A 19,043-nucleotide genomic window follows, 5' to 3' on the forward strand; every position below is an offset into this window, starting at 1 on the left:
CTCAGAAATATCGGAACACGCCTCTATTGTCAAGGCATTAGAGTGCGTGTTCAGATATTTATGAACACCTCGGCCGAACCGATATATCTGATGGCGACTGTACCTTTGATTAAATTTTTTTTATATGGTAGCCGCTAGATGTGGATGATTGTGCATTTACCTGCGTGCCTTGATCAGCTGTAGGGCTCTTCCTATGCCCCACCGCAGGCGTTCCCGACCTTGAAGTGCTCTGCTGAGATCCTCCACCAATAAGATCAAGCATCGAACCTAAAAATAAAATAAATATTAACTCATGATCAACAATACTGGTGCTAATTTATTTATTTATTGAAAGCAAGAATGTGATGGAACTAAGGAGCCTAACTCAGACAAGCAACAGACCAAGTAAAATGCGTTTTGCGATTTTCGATTGAGGTTAGTTTTAACCCGTTGATTGCCACAATTCATATACAAATAGGTGTTTTAACAAAAATGTGTAATATAAAGTATTTTAAAATAAGACATTATTAAGATGGAAAATGTCTAATTTACATGTTACATTTTTCAAGAACCCATTAATTTCATAATCCGTTTGAATAAAAATGTAAGTTTTATTTCAAATTCAATGTAAAAGTACTCACTAGAATAAAAAAATAAACACAAAATAACGAAAATTTTACAAGAATTAAAAGGATCATTGTAATAACACTCTTTCAGTAAGCCAATGTGGCTTCAACCCTACTTTGATGCCTTATTTGTGACATTCAAGGGGTTAACAAACTAGTTAGTCAAGTTATTCAAATTTTAGTTCTCTGTTAGAAACACTAGTTTATATACAAATGTAACACCGGCACCCTGTGGTACAACTATATTAGTAACTAAGTGAATGTTAGTAGCGGAAAGATTAAGAATTACTTGTGAGAAAAGTTAATCACTAATTATTATTGTTAGATGTGGGTAGACAAATATAATGGTAAAAGGCATTAATTACTAAGTAAGCTAAGTACATGAGCATGCATATCATGATTAGTTTTATTAATGGTTAGTTCCAAAGCAGACACTTGAAGCAGAGAAAACTGAAAGTATCTGCTCGAGAAATTACAAAAATCGCAATGTAGCATCTGTGAAAGCGGTGGCTTGAAAATAATCTGTTGAAAACCTTGGTCTTTCACTTGGTTGTGGTGGACCACTCCCGATCCGATAGGAGCGGTCATGGGCATGTGCTGCTGTGGCAGCTCCACCGATGTCTGCGGAGACAACTCACTCGTCTTGTTGAGTGAAGCGTGCACACTCCCTGGGAAACCAGCCATGGGGTGGTACTGCGGGTACTGGGTCTGGCCGATGACAGGGTGGTTGAACTGTTGCGGGAACTGACCCGGGGCACCGCCGCCGCCGAGCGACGGCGGCACCGACATCTGCATGATGGCTGGGTCATTGGGCAGTGGGGGCACATTGTTCAGAACTCTGATATCCTTGATGTCTGTGCCCCGGAAAAGGATGTAGTCATACACCTGGCTCTGAGGAGCGACTGGGAATTGCGTCTCTCTATCCTCAGTCCCAAAGGATCGCACTGAAAGAGACAGTAATTAGTTAAGACGTAGGTATTTAAAAAACATGATTATGAAAAAAGCTTTTCCAGGATTATGTTTAAACTTAACAATTTAGATGGTAAAATACGAAAGGGCCCATTGGACAAAGGAAAGTAGTTGTTTACGAGGGAACTAACAGCATTATCAACGTCATCAAAGCCAAGCCGCGGTCACTAAACTTAACATTTTCTGAATGAGGGTAGAGTTAACTACATTTGCCACGTTATAAGGCAATGAATCTACATTTTTTATAGGGAAATGCTATTAAGTGCTGTAATTTGTAATTTTGTAGCTTGCCAATAAACAATGATAAGCTTCTAAAATAATAAAGGAGGGAAAAAAACGGAGCTCTCCAAGGTAGTAGGCAAAAGGTCGGACAATAAATTACATCATCAGTATGCTCGAAATACAATTAGAAAGTGATTACGAGATAAAAAAAGGAAAATGCTATGAAGTATAATACGACAACAGAATCCATTTGTCAAACTTACCACTAGCCAAAGCGATGGTACATTCCTGAGGATCGACGGTGAAAAGTCGGCCTTCGTAACGTATGTCGGCTTTAGATATTAGGCTTATTTTGGAGCCCAATTCAGGCATACCAGAACTCATAATGTCACTTTGTAAATTAACCTCCGATGACAAAGATTTTCAATGATTTTGTCAACCATGAAATAGCAGCCACCGAACAAAATGACTGACGGTGACGGACGAAAAGATGGCAACAACTAGCGGCGTTTACAAACAGCTGAGGTAAATACTTATTTTATAACTGGCAACACCTAGATATAACGGTTAAAAAAATTGCTGTTGTTAGGGTCCAAGCGAAACTTAAAAACTTTAATAAATATGTATAAGCTTTTAATATAATAATATTAATGTCTGAGAACTTTTGAAACAAAAATTAATTCAATCTATTTTGTAATTAAAATACGACCCAGAATGCTTTTTATTGAATAATTCACGTTTTTAGGTAAAATGTACGGTCCGAAATAAACTAACAGATCAGCTAATATATATGTGCTAATGTTTATCTCTTTTGTATATTTGATCCAATCTCTGTTTAAATATTAAATATCATTAAAAACATATTTTATCAATTTATATTGCGCGATATAAATATTGTTAAAAAAAAACGCGAGGCCACCCCGCGGCTGAACGTTTCTTGCCCAAGTCATGAAAAATTCGTTTGACAGGCTTGATTAAAAAAAAAGCGTCTGTTTGTGTCTGTTGTGTCCGTTGAGATTTAATTTGCGGATATTATATAAAATATCTTATTTATTTGAAGTAAATGAACAGTACAGTGCATAAGGAACGCTGAATTTTGTAATATCTATGCAGCATGATGGTGGAAAGCCCTATAACATCAACACCAGACTTGGTGCGGTTGAGAAAAAGTCTTAGCGGGAGTAGTGGTACAAGCTCATTGAAGCGGCGTAGTTTGATTCCTCAAACTCGAGCAGCCAACCCTCGGGATGAGGTTTGTGGTCTTTTTATGTGATTTATTATCGGCTTTCGAACTGAGATAGCTTAATTGTAGCTAAATGTTGCAAAGACAAGCAAAATCATTACAGCTCCTATTAATCATCTGTTTTCAGGAACGAAACGATGATGATGCTGAGCGTTCGTCTCTGGTGGCGTCGGAGCGGGCGATCGCCACTTCCACACCGCATTCACCGCGCCGGCCACGAGATACCATGTCCTCATCACCACAGAAAGAACATTTTCAAGGGTGTCTCAAGCTGTATGCTGAAAATGTTAGTAGTCAGCTTATATAAAGTTGACTTTTGTATGCTATTGTGAGGAAACTTGCCATGGTTATGTGGTACTACACTCTCTACAGCTCAAAAACACATAAACCATTTTAATAGTACAGCAATACTAAGCAATTATAGTCTGAAGCTGGTTGACTCAAGTAAAAAGCTATTACAATCAAGATGAAAATTAATGAATTAGAAAGTCAAGTGACAAAGAGTTTGTATTGGAAAGAGTTTTATGAGTTGAGTCTGCTGTGTTTCAATCTTGTAACTACTAAGGGTGTTTTTACCGATCTGTGCATTCTGATAAGGTTTATGTTGGTGCATTGTATATAATAGACATGTCTTTCAATGGGTTACACAGCTCATAAATCCAGTTTACTGTGGCATTATTTGGCAAAAATGTTTGATAGATAAAATAGATTAAACCTTTTCATAGTACAATTTATCAATCACATGTGCCAACAAAAAAAACTGTTTATTGTTATAGAAACACAATAAATTATATATTTATCTAACTTAGAATTAATCTTATATTTTTAAGATTATATGCACTAAGGCAAGGAATAAAATTTCAACTTTAATATTCAATTTAAGGTTCAAATTAGAATGGACTTGTTTTTAAAGAAATGAATAAATATTATAGGGACATTCTTACACAAATTGACTAACTCCCACAGTAAGCTCAAGAAGGCTTGTGGGTACTCTGACAACAATACAATATACAAATACTTAAATACATAGAAAACATCCATGAATCAGGTATTTCCTGTGCTTATCACGCAAATACATGCCCTCACTGGAATTTACACCTGGAAAAAGGTAAAGCATATAATGTAATCACTAATGTTACTGTTTACTTATTAAGTTTTTTTAACTTTATTGCTAACTATAAAAAATAAGTACAAATGGCGGACTCAATGCCTTAAGGCATTCTCTACCCGTCAACCATAGGGCAAAACAGAAATTCTCAAATGTGTAACTGTGTTACTTATACAAACTACGTCTGACGTTTTTAGAAAATAAACAAGGACAATGCATGGAACCTGCAACTCATTGACTTCATGACATCCATGCTGCGGAAGCATGACTCGCGTATGGACAACCTACAGACGGCTTCAACCGTTGTGGATGCATCTGCCAGGATATACTCGTTCAGGGTGGATGCTGTACATTATGATGTTCTGAAGATGGCTGGGGGATTGAGCAAGGCGGCACAGGTGAGGTGTCTATGTTTTATTTAGTTTCTGACTGGCTGTGATATTGTCTGTTGCATGCCCTTCCTCCTCCTTATCTCCATACGAAATTTCATCTAAATTGGTTCAGTGGTTTAAAGCAACACTGAGGTAACAGAGAGAGAGTTGCTTTCACATATATAATATTAGTATGAATTGTACTGCTTTTACTAGTGATGGGCCGTTCTCAAGAAAAAGTATATTATATATTAATAAATGCAAAGAAAAACAAGTCGAACAGGTATCAATAAAACTTGAAAATAAAGGTAGAAATATGTAGTTAAAATTATATTGAAATAGTATTTGAGTTTTTTTTTCATGTATGTTTTTATTTTTTAATAAGAAAAACACTACAAGCAATAATTATACTAAAATTAGAAATAAAATCGCGAAATCAACAGACATCAAAAACATATGCTAAGTTATTACTGTAAATAGTTTTATTTGTATTATTATAAAAAAGCTACAATTCAGAAAATTTACTAAAATAATGAAAAAAATAAATGAACTAGGTACTGACTCAAATTTATAATACTGTAAAACGTTCTATGATACGAGTGCAAAACAGGTAAATTGCAACTCCTGTTGATTTAAAACAATTCTCACCACTCCTTGAAAATTTCCTACTTTTGCACTTGTATTGTTGTGAACTATTATGTATTAGCTACTAGGGAAACACATTACAGGTTACTCAGGTATTCCCTGTAACGCTATCCACACTTACGAGTATGGGCTCACCACATTGATTAATTCCTTCGGGTTTTTACTTTAACCGGACCCGTCAACTCAACTCTAGATCAATTCTAGATTTTTTATGTGTATTCTGATTTCCTAACATAAAACTTCTAATTTAAAATATATCTTTTGACAGTCTAAACGTGGCAAGAAAGATGATGACGGCTGCACGCAAGACGAGGGTGCGGTGGACGGTGACAATGCAGCACCTACTAGAAAGAAGAAGAAACGAGCTAAGGGAGCCATTGCTCCTAACCCAGAGGTGTTTAACGGAGACTTTGAAGCTAATGACTGCATAGGTTTGTTTTGTTCAAATATGCTTATAAAAAAAATTGTAAAGAAAATTGCCAGCCAGGGAGAGTAGCTAGTGATAACTTAAACGCCACTAGGGAATGGATATTAAAACTTAGCTTTTAAGACCATTTAATAATATTTCTTGAGATATCCCATGCAGGGATCGGAACCGGTTTTTTGCAAAAACAACGAAATAACCATATATTTCGGTTTATTTTATACTCAAAATGTAGGACTCAGTTGTGTTTTTTGATAACGACTTCGTATTATTAGATTGTCCGATTAGGAATGAAATAATTAACAAAGAACGAAAAAATACCGTTTTCGTTCCCATACAAAAAATACCGGTTTCCGATCCCTGATCCCATGTTTATATGATTTTTTATTTCAGATCCTTTTTTCGAAAGATTAGCAGCAACGGCTGGTGATATAACATCATCTAATAGAGCCTTCAACGCAACTCTACCCATACATGATAAGACGTTGGGTCTTATTTTAAGGTAAATTCCAAAAAAAAATTGATTTTGCTGTCTTTTTATTCTTTTAGTAGAACATTCCGACTTCCATCACTAGACAGCATAAGATTTTGTTTTTGTTTATGAGTCACCATCAAATCTATATTTTTTTGGTGATTGCAAAGGTTGGCATTAATTCAAACTTGAATTTTGTATCCAAAGACCGCAAAGTATATTCTAATGTCAGTGGGGAGAGTGAGTGGCAAGACTCGGAACCCGTTTTTAAAATACCGGTAAATACCCGTTTGTTTCGGTTTTCCTCCGAACTTTTATAAGAACGCGAACGTTTTAAGAACTTTATTGTAACCTAAAAAAAACCGGTTTTTTTCGACGAGAAACGCAACGGCCGGTTGGCCTGGTGGTGTGCCACGTAAACAAAGGAAGAAACCGGTTTTTATTGTTCTCAACCAGTTAGTTTGACAAGAACTGTTCTTTTAAAAATATCAATTTTTCGAGTGAAACCGAAATTAAAAGGGTTTGCGCCAAGAACATGATAACGGTTTGGAAATTTAACCGGTTTCCGAGCCTTGGTGATTTGTCTGTCCAGAAAGTGACACCTGGACTGACATGATACAACATGCACAACATAAGTCGCTCTCTGACAACGTCTGTTGGTAAGACTTTATCCTATTGTGTTGTGTGTGCGTGCAGTGTTTACTGCTGATGTTTGCCTCTCTCTCACATACTCTATAATCTGTGACCTCACACAGTCACTAATTATTTTCTAACGTTGTTTTTTACTTCAGAACTGATGAGCGCTTCCTTGAAACTATCAAGGAGAACATCCCCGAAGACCTGGACCTGAGTGAGCAGATCACCCTTGCAGCCAAGATGTTGCCGGCCTTCACTGATGATGACCACATCTGCGAGCCTTTCACTGGCTTTTCTATTAGCAATTGGGATCCAGAGACTGAAAACACGTGAGTTTATAATATAAATATGGCGTTATTCATAAACGGGAACTCATGAGCGCTTCCTTGAGCACATTCATGACGACCTGGGTGCGTAGCCAACATGCCAATCTTTTACGCTTCGCAGCGAACGAAATGCAACTGTCATTGTAGCACTAATATGGATGAGTGATAGAGAAAGATGAGTACGCTAGGTTACGAAGCGTTAACGATTGGCAAGCGTTGGCTAAGCACCCTGAACCTGAGTGAGCAGATCACCCTTGCAGACAATCTGCGAGCCTTTCATTGGCTTCTCGATTGGGATCCGGAGACTGAGATGTGAGTTTAAATATATGTTAACTTCATTTCTAAACTAAAAATAAAACTATGTTAACGGATTTATCGCTTCGTGCGTGTCCTGTAATGGTATTAGCGCATCCCGATCCAGAGGTCAATTGAAATTTACACTGTGTCATCATAATTACGTGTAGTGTAAGTTTGAATTGGCCTCTCGGCCAGAATCCTGCCGGGCGCCGCCTGAGACTACGTCCACGCAGCGATCTGATCCAACTACACCCAACGGCGAACTTGCTTACCATACCAAAAGGGGATGCAAAACATTGTCTATGTTTCAGAGAATTTGTCATTGCATATGTGTTTAACACAGACTTACGGCGTAAGTGGCGTACCGCCCGCGTCAAGGGCGTAGGTGGGGCGGCACCTGACCCCCTGGAGCTCAAATTTTACATACAATGTATGACCTTCTGCCTCTCCCCTAGGCCTCCGGCGATATCAACTTGCCCCCTTCCACCCTAGTTCACTGGCTGACTACGCCCTCGGCCCGCGTACAATCTTCCTGCATACACCGTAAAACCGCGCACACCTACAGTATTCAGCTCAGTAGAACTTACTAGTAGTTCCAACCAAACTCAAAATCCTCGCAACGTTAGAGTTGTAGCGTGTCCAAAAAAAGGAACTGCTTTTTTTATAAGGAAACTAAAAGACTTAATCGATGAAGAATGTAATAATGCGGATACAGAATATTAGCAGTGACATTTGGGTGCGTATTGACCGTTGTATAATTGTTCGAAGAACGCCGCTCGCGCTGTGTAAGGGAAGGGCCGCATCGCGAGCTGATCGTCGATCAATAGACTGCGGCCAGAAGGCCCAACCGGCTCCCACTTGGTCGTAATGATACTGTCCACAGCAGGGGTGGGATGTCTGCGAAAAGTGTTACTGTCAGAACATTTGGCATATGCCTAAAATACATATTAAATAAAATAATCTATAGTCAAACGATGTATCTTACCCATGTTTAGCAAAATTGGTAAACAGCATCACCATTCTGTCCCTCACCGTTTTGTCGGTGTCTGATATGTCGTTAGTGGGTACCACGGCAGAAGGCTGAATGTATCCGGAGTCGTCGCCATGGCAAGCGCCAGGGGATGTAATCCCAAGCTTCACTTTTATATAGTTAAGTTTTCCACTATACGAGAACTCGTATAAGTATACTGAAGGGTTACTTCTCGATATCAACATAGCAGAAATGTAAATGCCGGCAATAAAATCGACATCCGAGAAAAAGTCTATCGCATATTCGTCGTCTTCCCCGTAGCGGTTCTCTGCTTCTAAATATATCTTCTTTAGTGTATCTTCAACTTCATTCTTAAATCCGTTATCAATTTCGAAAGGTAAATGGTCCAAAAATATTTTATCCTGCTTTAATTTTTCCAGCAAGTGCGGAGCATAAAACCTCAGTAAAATGTTCTCTCGAGAGCAGAAGCCTGATATGACAGGGACACGTGTGAATTCACCGCGGGATAATAAATCTAGGGGCGATTTATCCAAAAATGGCTCCCATCCACTAGGTTTTTCAACTGACGGTACAAATCCAAAATAAAGTCCACCTTTCCGTTCAGTAGCTTCCAGAGCTGTCATAGACGCCATTATTAAATCTTTACCAGGCAGAGCCTTCAGTATTTGTATCAATTGGTCATCGTTTGTATTATTATTATCTTTCATTTGTGGTAAATTTTTAATAATATCCCTCATATTTTTATTTATGGCCCAGTTCAGTAGTGTGGATCCAGATTGCATGATAGCTTTGTGAAAAAGACCTTTAGCCATTGGTGACAGTAGAAGATATTCAACAGAAGAGCCACCAGCACTTACTCCAAATATGGTGACATTATTATGATCACCACCGAACTTGCTGATATTTTTCTGTACCCATTTTAGGGCTTGGACTTGGTCCCTGAGCCCCATATTGCCCGGAGCGTCTGGGCGATCCAGATTAAGAAATCCAAGAATGCCCAGTCGGTAGTTAAAGCTGACCATGACGACGTCTTGCTCGACCAGCCAATCCGGGCCGAGGTGCGAGGGGTCGGTACCGTTGCCGAACATGAATCCGCCGCCGTGGATGAACACCATGACTGGCAGCGCTCTGGGCCCTCCCGCCTCTGGCAGTGAGGGGGTGAATACATTTAGGAACAAACAGTCCTCGCTGCCTACGACGGTTTTAGACATTTTGTCAAATTGAATGCAAATGTTACAGTCCGTAGTCCCATCCCGGACTCCCTCCCACTGCTCCGGAGGTGCCGGTACCTAGAACAAAATAGTAAAATGTAAAGATGTTATATTTTGCGTTTCGACTATCGTTTAGTATTGGACCATCTCGCCATACGTAACAAGAAAAAGTGCAAGCTTTCAATTTCTATTAGTTATTTTATTTGTTGCTCGTAAAATAATCACTGATAAATACATTAAGCAGTAAAATTACTATTGCTTTAGCTGCCTATTAAGATATTAATTTATCAATTATTCATTTATATTAAGGACGCATTTCAGAGCTTACATTAAGTTACTTTCTCAATGTATAGGGTTAGAGCCGGCGTAGCTTTATTTGACGTTCATAAGCAACCTGTAATATGCCTACTTGGAAAATAAACTATCTTTATCTTTAATATCATCGGTATTCTAATTTTTAATTAACTGTATTTCGGAGATACTTAATCGAAAATTTGTTAGGGCTAGTTTACATATTGATTACTTGATTAGTGTTAAGTATGAGTTTATGCATTTGATACTTAACGCAAGTACTATCTCAGACGATCAATGTTCGAAATGATATTAATATGTCAAAGTTTTCAATTGTTTGGTAGGTTAAATAACATACCCGTGTTACAACAACGCTATAAGCAGCATTTAATTACTTTTAAAAAAAGTAAATAAAAACGAAATGAACTACCTATGCCATTCAGTTTCCTTAAATGTACTTAGCCATACCTCAAAGTTTACGGGGTTAAAACACCGTTTATATTACATAAATAGAATGCACAATCTAGTACGCTTTAAAAGTTGACCGTAAAGTAGAATCAATCAAACAAGCAATCGTTTACGACCTTAAACCTACACCGTGGGCTAGAGTATCCCAACCGTTTTTACCAGACATTCCTGGGGTTATAAGGAGCAAAACATTTTAAATCAACATTTTTTTGTGTGCATGTGTGTATTCTACACACGACATCTTATTTCTTTTTACATCTTGGCAAAAAAAAGCATTACAACGAATAACTAAAGTATTTTTTTGTTTACTGATAAAGTTTGCGACTTTCCTTTAAAACTTTAATGTCTGTCAGTAGGTATATCTAAAACAAATTTTCATTATCTCTAAAACAAACCGATTCCGAAACCCGACTTTGTATGACAATTTAGTCTCTAAATGCGGTCAAGATAAGTAAGTATAAATTATAAGTTTCAGAATTATCATAGAATACTTAAAAGTACGAATATTTTTACTAGAAAAAGTTTTCTAAGAAACTCACCCTGAACCGCAACTCCCCAATAGGTGGCTTGGCGTACGGAATTCCCTTAAATCCATAGTAAATCTTGTTATTAATTTTCTTCTCGTAACCTCGAATCTTGCCTTCGTTTATATCAACAACAAGGCTTGCCATGGCAACGGTTATAACAGACAGACTGACGGAAAACAAATAAATAACCTCAAAATACACGGTGACAAAGGTCGGTCACAAAGTAATCAGTTACCGCGTCGCGGAGTGGGGAGATTGTGTGTAGGGCTGTACCGCTGTACCACGAGAAAGATCATTTGCAGCCCGATCACTAGATGGCGGGAATGTTAGTATTTTTGCTGACGAATATATTGTAAAGGTGTTTTGTGGAGATATTTAAAAATGATCAGCATTTAAATGCATGAATTACATATCCACAATAATCATTTGCACTGAGCTTGTTCACTCGATCATAAGTATTTTGACAAATAAAAATATTTAAGTAATTTCATATAAACAGTAAATATTTAATCATTACTTCTTCGTACTATAAGTCAGCCTGATTAGGCATAGTTTTTTTTTTATTTTATTCTTAAAAGTAAAACTTAAAAATGTCTAATCTAGTCGCTCAAAAGTACTTTGACACGTATAAAAAAATCCCTAGTCTAAGTGGTAAGATTGCTACTCGTAAATAAAAAACTTCTTCAATATTTCGGCATCGAATCAACTAACTTCTGTATACGTTTGTAAGGTATGTTCTCCCACTCTGTCTTAAGAGCTTGGAAAAAAGCCTCTTTGTTAGAGTAATTTCTGCGTCTTATACTGCGGTTCAGTTCTTCCCATAAATGCTCTATTGGATTGAGATCGGCACTTTGACTCGGCCATTCAAAAACCTTCACGTTTTTCCGTTTCAGGAAAGCCTGGATATATTTGGATTTGTGCTTAGGGTCGTTATAGTGCTGAAAAACCCAACGAGGTGGCCTATTATCTCTGGTATAAGGTATCATGTGTGTATTAAGTAAATCTTAGATCTATAGAAAACGGAAATAATGCATTTTTATCAAAGAAAAGTAATGAGACCCATTGATTGGAATTATGAAGGAACGGTTATATGTAGAATTAGTAAGCAATTCAACTTTTTTAGGAGTCCAGATTGACATTCATTTAAATTGGACAGCTCATACAGAGACAGTAAATCAGTAAATAGCAGAAGGTAAATAGCGGAAAGAAAAGTGCTCAGGAAGATCCTAGGACCTGTCCGAAGTGACGACGGCTCCTAGAGGATCCGGAAAAATGCCGAGATCGAAGAGTTGGTGGCTGAGCCCAATATCATAGGCGTAACTAAATCCCACAGACTTCACTGGCTCGGTCACCTACTCAGAATGGGGGAGGATCGCGTAGTCAAGGAAGCGTACTTGGGGCGACCAACCGGCCGTCGACCGATCGGGCGCCCCAGGTACCGCTGGTGTGATGTCGTGGAGGCGGACCTGCGTCGGCTGAATGCCAATTCATGGCAGGAAACCGCGCTGGATCAGGACAGGTGGCGTTGTCTCGTTTCGGAGGCCAAGATTCTTTTTGGATCGCTGAGCCAAAGCAGTTAGTCAGTTAAATAACCGAATATGTACCTAGTTGGTTACTAATACTAAGTCCAGTTACCAGAGTTTACACTGAATAAAAGGAAATAGGTAGCGATTTTTAATTATTAATGTATACAGTTGTAAAGCTGATTATTTTATTAAATTAACGTTTAATATATGTATAGTTTACGTGGGGTTCTTTGATTCCAAGCCTGCCTCCTGTAAAATAGTATAAATCTCGTTATTGTGTTTACACATACCTTTCGAGCCCTTTACTCAACGAAACAGTTTCCTGTTCTTACTTACCACAGTCCGACCGAAGTTTCGGTTTCGGCATAAACATTATGTTTCGGCCGGATTATCGTCGATGCTCTTCGTCGTTCGTGGAAACGTCTGGATGTATTTTAAATTCATTATCCTTTTGAATACTTTTTTTTATTTCTATGGAGGATAGGCAGGCGTTTGACCACGATCACACCTGATGGTAAGTGATGATGCGGTCTACGGTCACTGTACGGTACTGTGTCTAAGAAATCCAAACTAGGAACCGGAAAACTCTGTGTTTAAAAGTGAGGAGGAGGAGGACTGAAGTAATTCATGTGGATTTAGTCCATCGCCAATTAATCGTTTGTTCCATATGAAGTTATTCGTATTACTAAATTAATATTATGATAAAGGGTTAGAGTATGTATAGGAAAGGGGAGCCGTCCTTGGGACTGTTCATTCTGAAATTAGGCGCTTATAGATGGTGTCATTCAAGATGACGCGTGCCTTGATTCGTATTGTCATGTTATTAAAGGTTAGATTTGCCATAACAAGACGACAAGTAAAACTCGAAAATATACTAATACGTCAGACAGTAAATCAGTACTACAAGCGCTATGCAGCGACAAACTTACTTCAGAGCTTATACTCGAATGTCATCGAATACCATACGTAAAATAGTAGGATTAATTACAGGACATAACACACTAAACAAACACCTACACAATATGGGTAAAACAGACAGCCCCATGTGCAGAACGTGCATGGAAGAAAAGGAAACAACAAAACACATCCTCCTAGACTGGAAACAGGTAGAAGTATACAGGAGCAGGGACCGGAAAACCCGTTCATTTGACTTACCCGTTCGAATGGGTAACCCCTTCATATGATAAGCTAATCGTTTGGGTAACCCGTTCAACCGGTTACCCAACAATAATGATTAACCCGTATTATTCAGATTAACCTAATCAAGACCTTTAAAATGAGCCCTAACTCGATAGCATTATTAGTAGTTATCGATGAGTTCCATCGACACCTTCCGATTCCACCATCAGACCCTCTCCACCATGTGTATCGTAAAGAACTCTTCAAGACCTTTAAAATGAGCCCGAACTCGATAAAATTATTAGAAGCCATTGATGAGTTCCACTGATACAGGAGATGTGCACAGACAGCTAACGATAAAGAAAGTGACTATAATAGGAGTAATAGGTACTAAACAAAAATATACCAAAATCAATGCAACGCCTTACCATATTAGGTAATTTGCCTTAAACTTTAGCATGTGTTTTGAAATCTAATCTACTTGACTTAACGTACACTTTTGTTTGAATTAGCAATATTAGGTCGGCAAATTACAAAGCCTTTGACAAATACCGACTGCCGCCGCGCCGCGCCGCGCACTCGCACGTGCACGTAGGGAATGGAACCGCCGTGTTTCGCGTCGGGCGCTACGTTAATAGACCATATGCAGTTCACGTAAAAGTTAAAACAGCTTGTTCGTATTTAATCAGCGCTTGAAGCGGTAACCCTTTCCCGGGTTTTTAATATCGGTAAGCGCTAACCTGAATTAATTCAAATAAAAGGATTAGTTTCTTAACCGGTAAGCCAATCAAAAGCTTACCGAAATGAAGCGGTTTTTGGAACACAGCTTTACAATAACCCGGGTTTTTGAACGGGTTAGGGTAAGCGGGTCCGGTCCCTGTACAGGAGCCAATACCTAGGGACTCTGTGCTCACTAAAGGAGGCAGTTAGCAACCTGAAAGCCTGGCTAGGCTTTGTGGAGGAGCTGGGGTGGTTAGAGTAGCGCTACCACGCAAAAAAGGCACAATGGTTGTCGATTTGCGGAAAATGCCCAGAAGCACAAACTAACTAAAGGTTAGAAAGGTTGGATACGAGCTATAAAGACCTACACAAACCGGCCGAGCGCAGCGCACAGCACATGAAATTTATCAATGTACTTATGTTTTTTCCTATTTGAATCATATGGCGCCATCCAGTCGGCGATATTTTCTTTACAATTTACAAGTTAACAACTCTTCTACAATCAGTAACGCTTTTATATTATTATTTCAGGGATCAGCGCGTCAACAACTGGGTGGAAGACAACAACCGCCTGAACCTGTCGCAGCAGGCGCTCGCTTTCGATGTCAACGCTGAAATCGAACCGGTCCCTCAGGAAGAGGCCCACAATGACCTATTCGGTGAGTTTGAGGGAGACAGTCATATATATTTATCCCAGTCTTTTATTAGAAGACAACAACCGCCTGAACCTGTCACAACAGGCGCTCGCTTTCGATGTCAACGCCGAAGTCGAACCAATCCATCAGGAAGAGGCCCACAATCCACAATGACCTATTCGGTAAGTTGTCCTAGGATTTATTGTTAGTTTTAACAAACTATTTAACTTTATTTTGACATATTAAAATTAACATAACGGTGCATATTTTGTGAGAAACAGACAATTTAAAATTGAACATTTTTTTATAATCATTCCCATGTAGCATTATTTGTTAGGACTGCAGTTAGAGAGTTATAAGGCCGTTAAATAATTGAACGCAAGCGGCGAGCGGCACATCAAAGAAAAATTAGAAGGGTGCTTGCAAAAAAAATAAAAAATAAAACCTGAATTTGCTTTTGAATCATTCTGCCGCCTCGCCCCTGCGCTCAACGACAATGTTCTGGGCGACATCAAGGGTGGGAGTGGTGGAGCCCCGATTCCTGCGCCGCCGGTCGCATACGTCCAGTCCGCGTGTTAAGACTGTTGATCAAAACAAGTCGTAACCGTATCTCGTTTCAGACGACGAGCCCCTCGGCGGCATCGATAGCGACTCCGAGCACGACGTGGTCATGGCCGCGTGCACCGCGCGCGTGGCGCCCGCCCCGCCGCCGCGCCTCACCGACATGCGGCCCGGCGTGGCGCCCGACTCCCGGCTGGAGTACTCCTACTGCGGCGCCATCGTCGGCGCCTGGGCCGGCCCCCGCCACTGGCGGCTGAAGAACAACAGAGGTGAGAGATTGTAATGAAATCGAGCGACCCCAACCATGATTATACAATATGTGTCGTCGCTCACATGTTTGCAAACCTTTTTACAAAAACATTAGTTACTGTTACTCCTGCGCGAGTTGCAACGACTCCGCTTGCTCGCGTTGCGGACGTTTAGTGACATTCTTAATGTAGATGCTACTGAATAGTGACACTATCGTTAAGATTGTTTTTAGATTCAGTCTATTTTACTTCATAATTCTGAGTAGTCATAACCGAATATTTTACGGAATCCCAAAAGCATTCATTTAGTAAATTGACTGCTGACTATGACATATATATATATATATATATATATATATATATTTTTTTTTTTTTTTTTTTAAATCAGCAGTGATTGCGCACCACCTGTCAGTATAAACGATAGATACTATACTAACATTACTTACCATCTTTTCCTTACCATTTTGTATACCTTACATTCAATCAAATTCCAGTAGAATATGAATAGGATTCAGTAGAATAGAATGAAAAACCAACAATATTCAGTAGAATACGAAAAGTTAATCTTAAATCCTCCCTAGCCTCGGAACGCAGCCAGGCCACCGCGACGCGCACGCTGGACGCGCGCAGGCCGCCGCGCACGAGGCGCCAGCTGGACTTCCCCGGCGCCGGCCTGGCCTTCGACGGCCGCGCCGAGCCCGCCGGCGACTACGAGCCCGCGCCGCCCGCCAAGATCATGATCAGCAGGAAGACGCTCGCCACGGGGCACACGTGGAACGAGGCTAACTTCAAAATGCCTATCGACAGGTCAGTAAAGTTACTCTAGGCTAATCCTTAGAGTTACACAGCTATGAATTTTAGTATTGGCCTCCAAAGAAGTGATCACTGGGAGCAGATACGGAAGTCTGGTGGTAATATAAACGAGATATGCATTTATTATGTCACTACATTTTTGCTCCGAGCGGTAATTGAAGCACAATCTAAAGAGTGGGAGAGTGAAAGAGTGAGTGTTCTTTCCTTGTCAAACATTGGTTTCTTAGCTACGAATCTGTTCGTCACTGGTCTTTTTACTTAGTTGTACGATATTTTCAATCACTCATTCATTCCATTCGTCTCATCTCTTGTGAATCGACCTGTACTAACTATGTTGGAGCTTAATAAAAAAAAGTTCACTCATGGTAGCTTGGTTCGACCAACCATAAGTGAGCTTTTCATTTATTTATATTGTTATGTAATGTAAGGTCAAACCGAACCGTCCATTCCTACAATTTTGGAATTTCATACCTTTTTCTATGAACGAAAATGGTTGTTGATATATTAACAAGAACCCTTTTTCCACAGAGGCCTGGACGAGTCCCACTTCCGCAAGCTGTTCCTGCTGCGCAGCGTGCTCCTGCTGCGCGCGCGCGAGCTGGAGCGAGCGCGCGCGCCCGCGCCCGAGCCCGAGCCCGTCGACGAGCGGCCCTACGACTACAACAACGAGAACGACGCTTCCTACTGCGCCAACGCACAGGTCAGTCATTCATTCAGTTGTTGACTGCACAGGACGCATGTAACATGTGCAATCGCCAGAAACCTGGTCAGTATCAGTCAGCAGCGGCCTCCAGCTGCGCAAACGGGAGTTGAAGCGCAACCGAGCGCCCGTTCCGGAGCCCCCGAACCCGTCGACGAGAAGCCTACACCTACAATAATGGGAACGATACTTCTTACTGTGCCAACGCACAGGTCAGAAATCATTCGATAATTATTGTCAACATCTTTAGCTTCATGTCGACGTTTTTGTTCGACAACCAGTCTGACCGATGGTCCTGGGTTCAAGGGCATTTCCTTGTGTTCCTGATTAAAAGCTACTTTTTATGTATTTAAGTATTTGTGTATTACGAGTCTTTTTTACTATTGGGCTTAGTCAACTAATATAACGATGTCCTAATCACATTCTTTATTTACTTATTTTCCTAGTACATACTAGGGGATTCCACACATAATGATCCGCTCAGGGCTGCCAGTACATAAATCTTGATTATACAGTCCACCGTCAAAAATTATACGTAATTCGTTCTGCAGGACGGCGACGAGTGGGGCAACGAGGACGGCACGGCGGCCGGCGAGCTGCACGAGCAGGCCAAGGCCGCCGAGCCCGAGGAGATCGGCGACATGCTCGAGCCGCCCACCAAGGTATTCAGACTGCTCGTGGGATCATCTGTGGTCACCACTAGCGACGTAGTTGAGCTAATATCAGACCTTTTTTTGTGTATTCCCATTTTTCCAGCCTCATGTGACCGCTGCCATACATGAGGCGGGGACAAATCAGAATAAGAGCTCACTCCAGGAACCCCCCAGAAAAGCAGCCTAGCTGAAATATTCTACTATGAATAATACAATGTCTGTTACCTGGCAACCTTTTGACGACTTGGTGCGATCGCGACCTTATGATTACATACATTTAACACGTCCAGTGCCGAAAACCCGACGTTTTTTATGATTTTGTTACCAGGCCGGACGACCCGATACTCGAGATCGTTGTACCTACGGCATTATAAAACTATTTTTTTGTGGCGGATGTCTTGTTTGGCTGCGTAGCAATGCAGGGGTTAAATTACACCTAACCATTGGTGAACCTCAAGTCGTCGCAATAAAGTTTACTAATCAGAGGTCAGAAAAATTACAGCTTAATTCATAAAGAAGTGATGCGAGATTTGAAATGAACTGTCAATATTCTTATATAAGTTCCGTGCCAGCATTCGTGTTGGTTCACTGTTACTACTACTGTCGAAAACAATTCAAACTAGGATTGCAATATACGACGATCCTCTGGAGTATCATCAGGAACTGTATTACCCTTTATGGTTATGTATTACTTTTACAGTGTGTGTTTTCCTTTTTGTCATCAAAGACAAAGAATTAACAAGTCTATTTTCACAGGTGGCTAAAATCTTCATACCCTATGCTATGAGAGCCAAAAAAGTCGACATGAAGCAACTAAAGAACTGTACGTGGAAGATGTTGACAGATAATTCACAAGGGGACCAAGAAGACGTCACAGAAACCACATTCGCCACGATCTACAACAAGCTGCCGAGCAAACTGTCGACCAACATGCGAGAGTCGCTCAGTGTGCCGCTGGCCTTATTATCCGTGTTACATTTGGCCAATGAAAAGGGATTGATACTGCAAAAAAGGGAAGACTTGAAAGACTTCGATATTGTAGGTCTGATAAAGAAGTGAATATTGTTATGGTATGTCTAATGTGGTATCATTCATTTGTATATAGACTTGCATTTTTAATATTTTTTAAGGTCTTACTAAGGTTTTCTAGGTAATGCAAATACCCTATTTTTTGTTTTTTAAAACAATTCAATGATTATAATGGAACAATGTATAAATATTTTATATTTGATTTAATGTATTTCGTAATTTTTTACGGTATT

At 39.9% G+C, this 19,043-nt stretch overlaps 2 protein-coding genes across 2 annotated transcripts; one reads left to right on the forward strand and one right to left on the reverse strand.

Moving 5' to 3' along the window:
- Window positions 1-2,762: 2,762 nt before the first annotated feature.
- LOC133523352 (condensin complex subunit 2) lies at window positions 2,763-18,965 on the forward strand. The gene is made up of 12 exons (XM_061858875.1): window positions 2,763-3,048; window positions 3,167-3,325; window positions 4,345-4,545; window positions 5,432-5,594; window positions 5,981-6,089; window positions 6,851-7,024; window positions 14,703-14,830; window positions 15,427-15,636; window positions 16,197-16,422; window positions 16,957-17,128; window positions 17,680-17,790; window positions 18,538-18,965. Exons 1-12 carry the CDS (start codon window positions 2,911-2,913, stop codon window positions 18,838-18,840), a joined length of 2,094 nt encoding a protein of 697 aa, XP_061714859.1. The 5' UTR covers window positions 2,763-2,910; the 3' UTR covers window positions 18,841-18,965.
- LOC133523357 (juvenile hormone esterase-like) lies at window positions 8,000-11,255 on the reverse strand. The gene is made up of 3 exons (XM_061858879.1): window positions 10,819-11,255; window positions 8,304-9,598; window positions 8,000-8,215 (listed from the first exon to the last, which is right to left on the reverse strand). Exons 1-3 carry the CDS (start codon window positions 10,948-10,950, stop codon window positions 8,038-8,040), a joined length of 1,605 nt encoding a protein of 534 aa, XP_061714863.1. The 5' UTR covers window positions 10,951-11,255; the 3' UTR covers window positions 8,000-8,037.
- Window positions 18,966-19,043: the final 78 nt, after the last annotated feature.

The sequence above is a fragment of the Cydia pomonella genome, chromosome 12 (assembly GCF_033807575.1).
Source record: "Cydia pomonella isolate Wapato2018A chromosome 12, ilCydPomo1, whole genome shotgun sequence".
Lineage (NCBI taxonomy): Eukaryota > Metazoa > Arthropoda > Insecta > Lepidoptera > Tortricidae > Cydia > Cydia pomonella.

What these genes read in the sequence shown, in the direction of transcription:
- LOC133523352 (XM_061858875.1), top strand. Translation starts at nt 2,911, where the DNA reads ATGATGGTGGAAAGCCCTATAACATCAACACCAGACTTGGTGCGGTTG. An exon ending in CAGCCAACCCTCGGGATGAG is followed by an intron (nt 3,049 to 3,166) that starts GTTTGTGGTCTT and finishes ATCTGTTTTCAG; the next exon opens with GAACGAAACGATGATGATGC. An exon ending in TTCAAAATGCCTATCGACAG is followed by an intron (nt 16,423 to 16,956) that starts GTCAGTAAAGTT and finishes CTTTTTCCACAG; the next exon opens with AGGCCTGGACGAGTCCCACT.
- LOC133523357 (XM_061858879.1), bottom strand. Translation starts at nt 10,950, where the DNA reads ATGGCAAGCCTTGTTGTTGATATAAACGAAGGCAAGATTCGAGGTTAC. An exon ending in TTGGGGAGTTGCGGTTCAGG is followed by an intron (nt 9,599 to 10,818) that starts GTGAGTTTCTTA and finishes ATTTTGTTCTAG; the next exon opens with GTACCGGCACCTCCGGAGCA. An exon ending in ACCAATTTTGCTAAACATGG is followed by an intron (nt 8,216 to 8,303) that starts GTAAGATACATC and finishes CACTTTTCGCAG; the next exon opens with ACATCCCACCCCTGCTGTGG.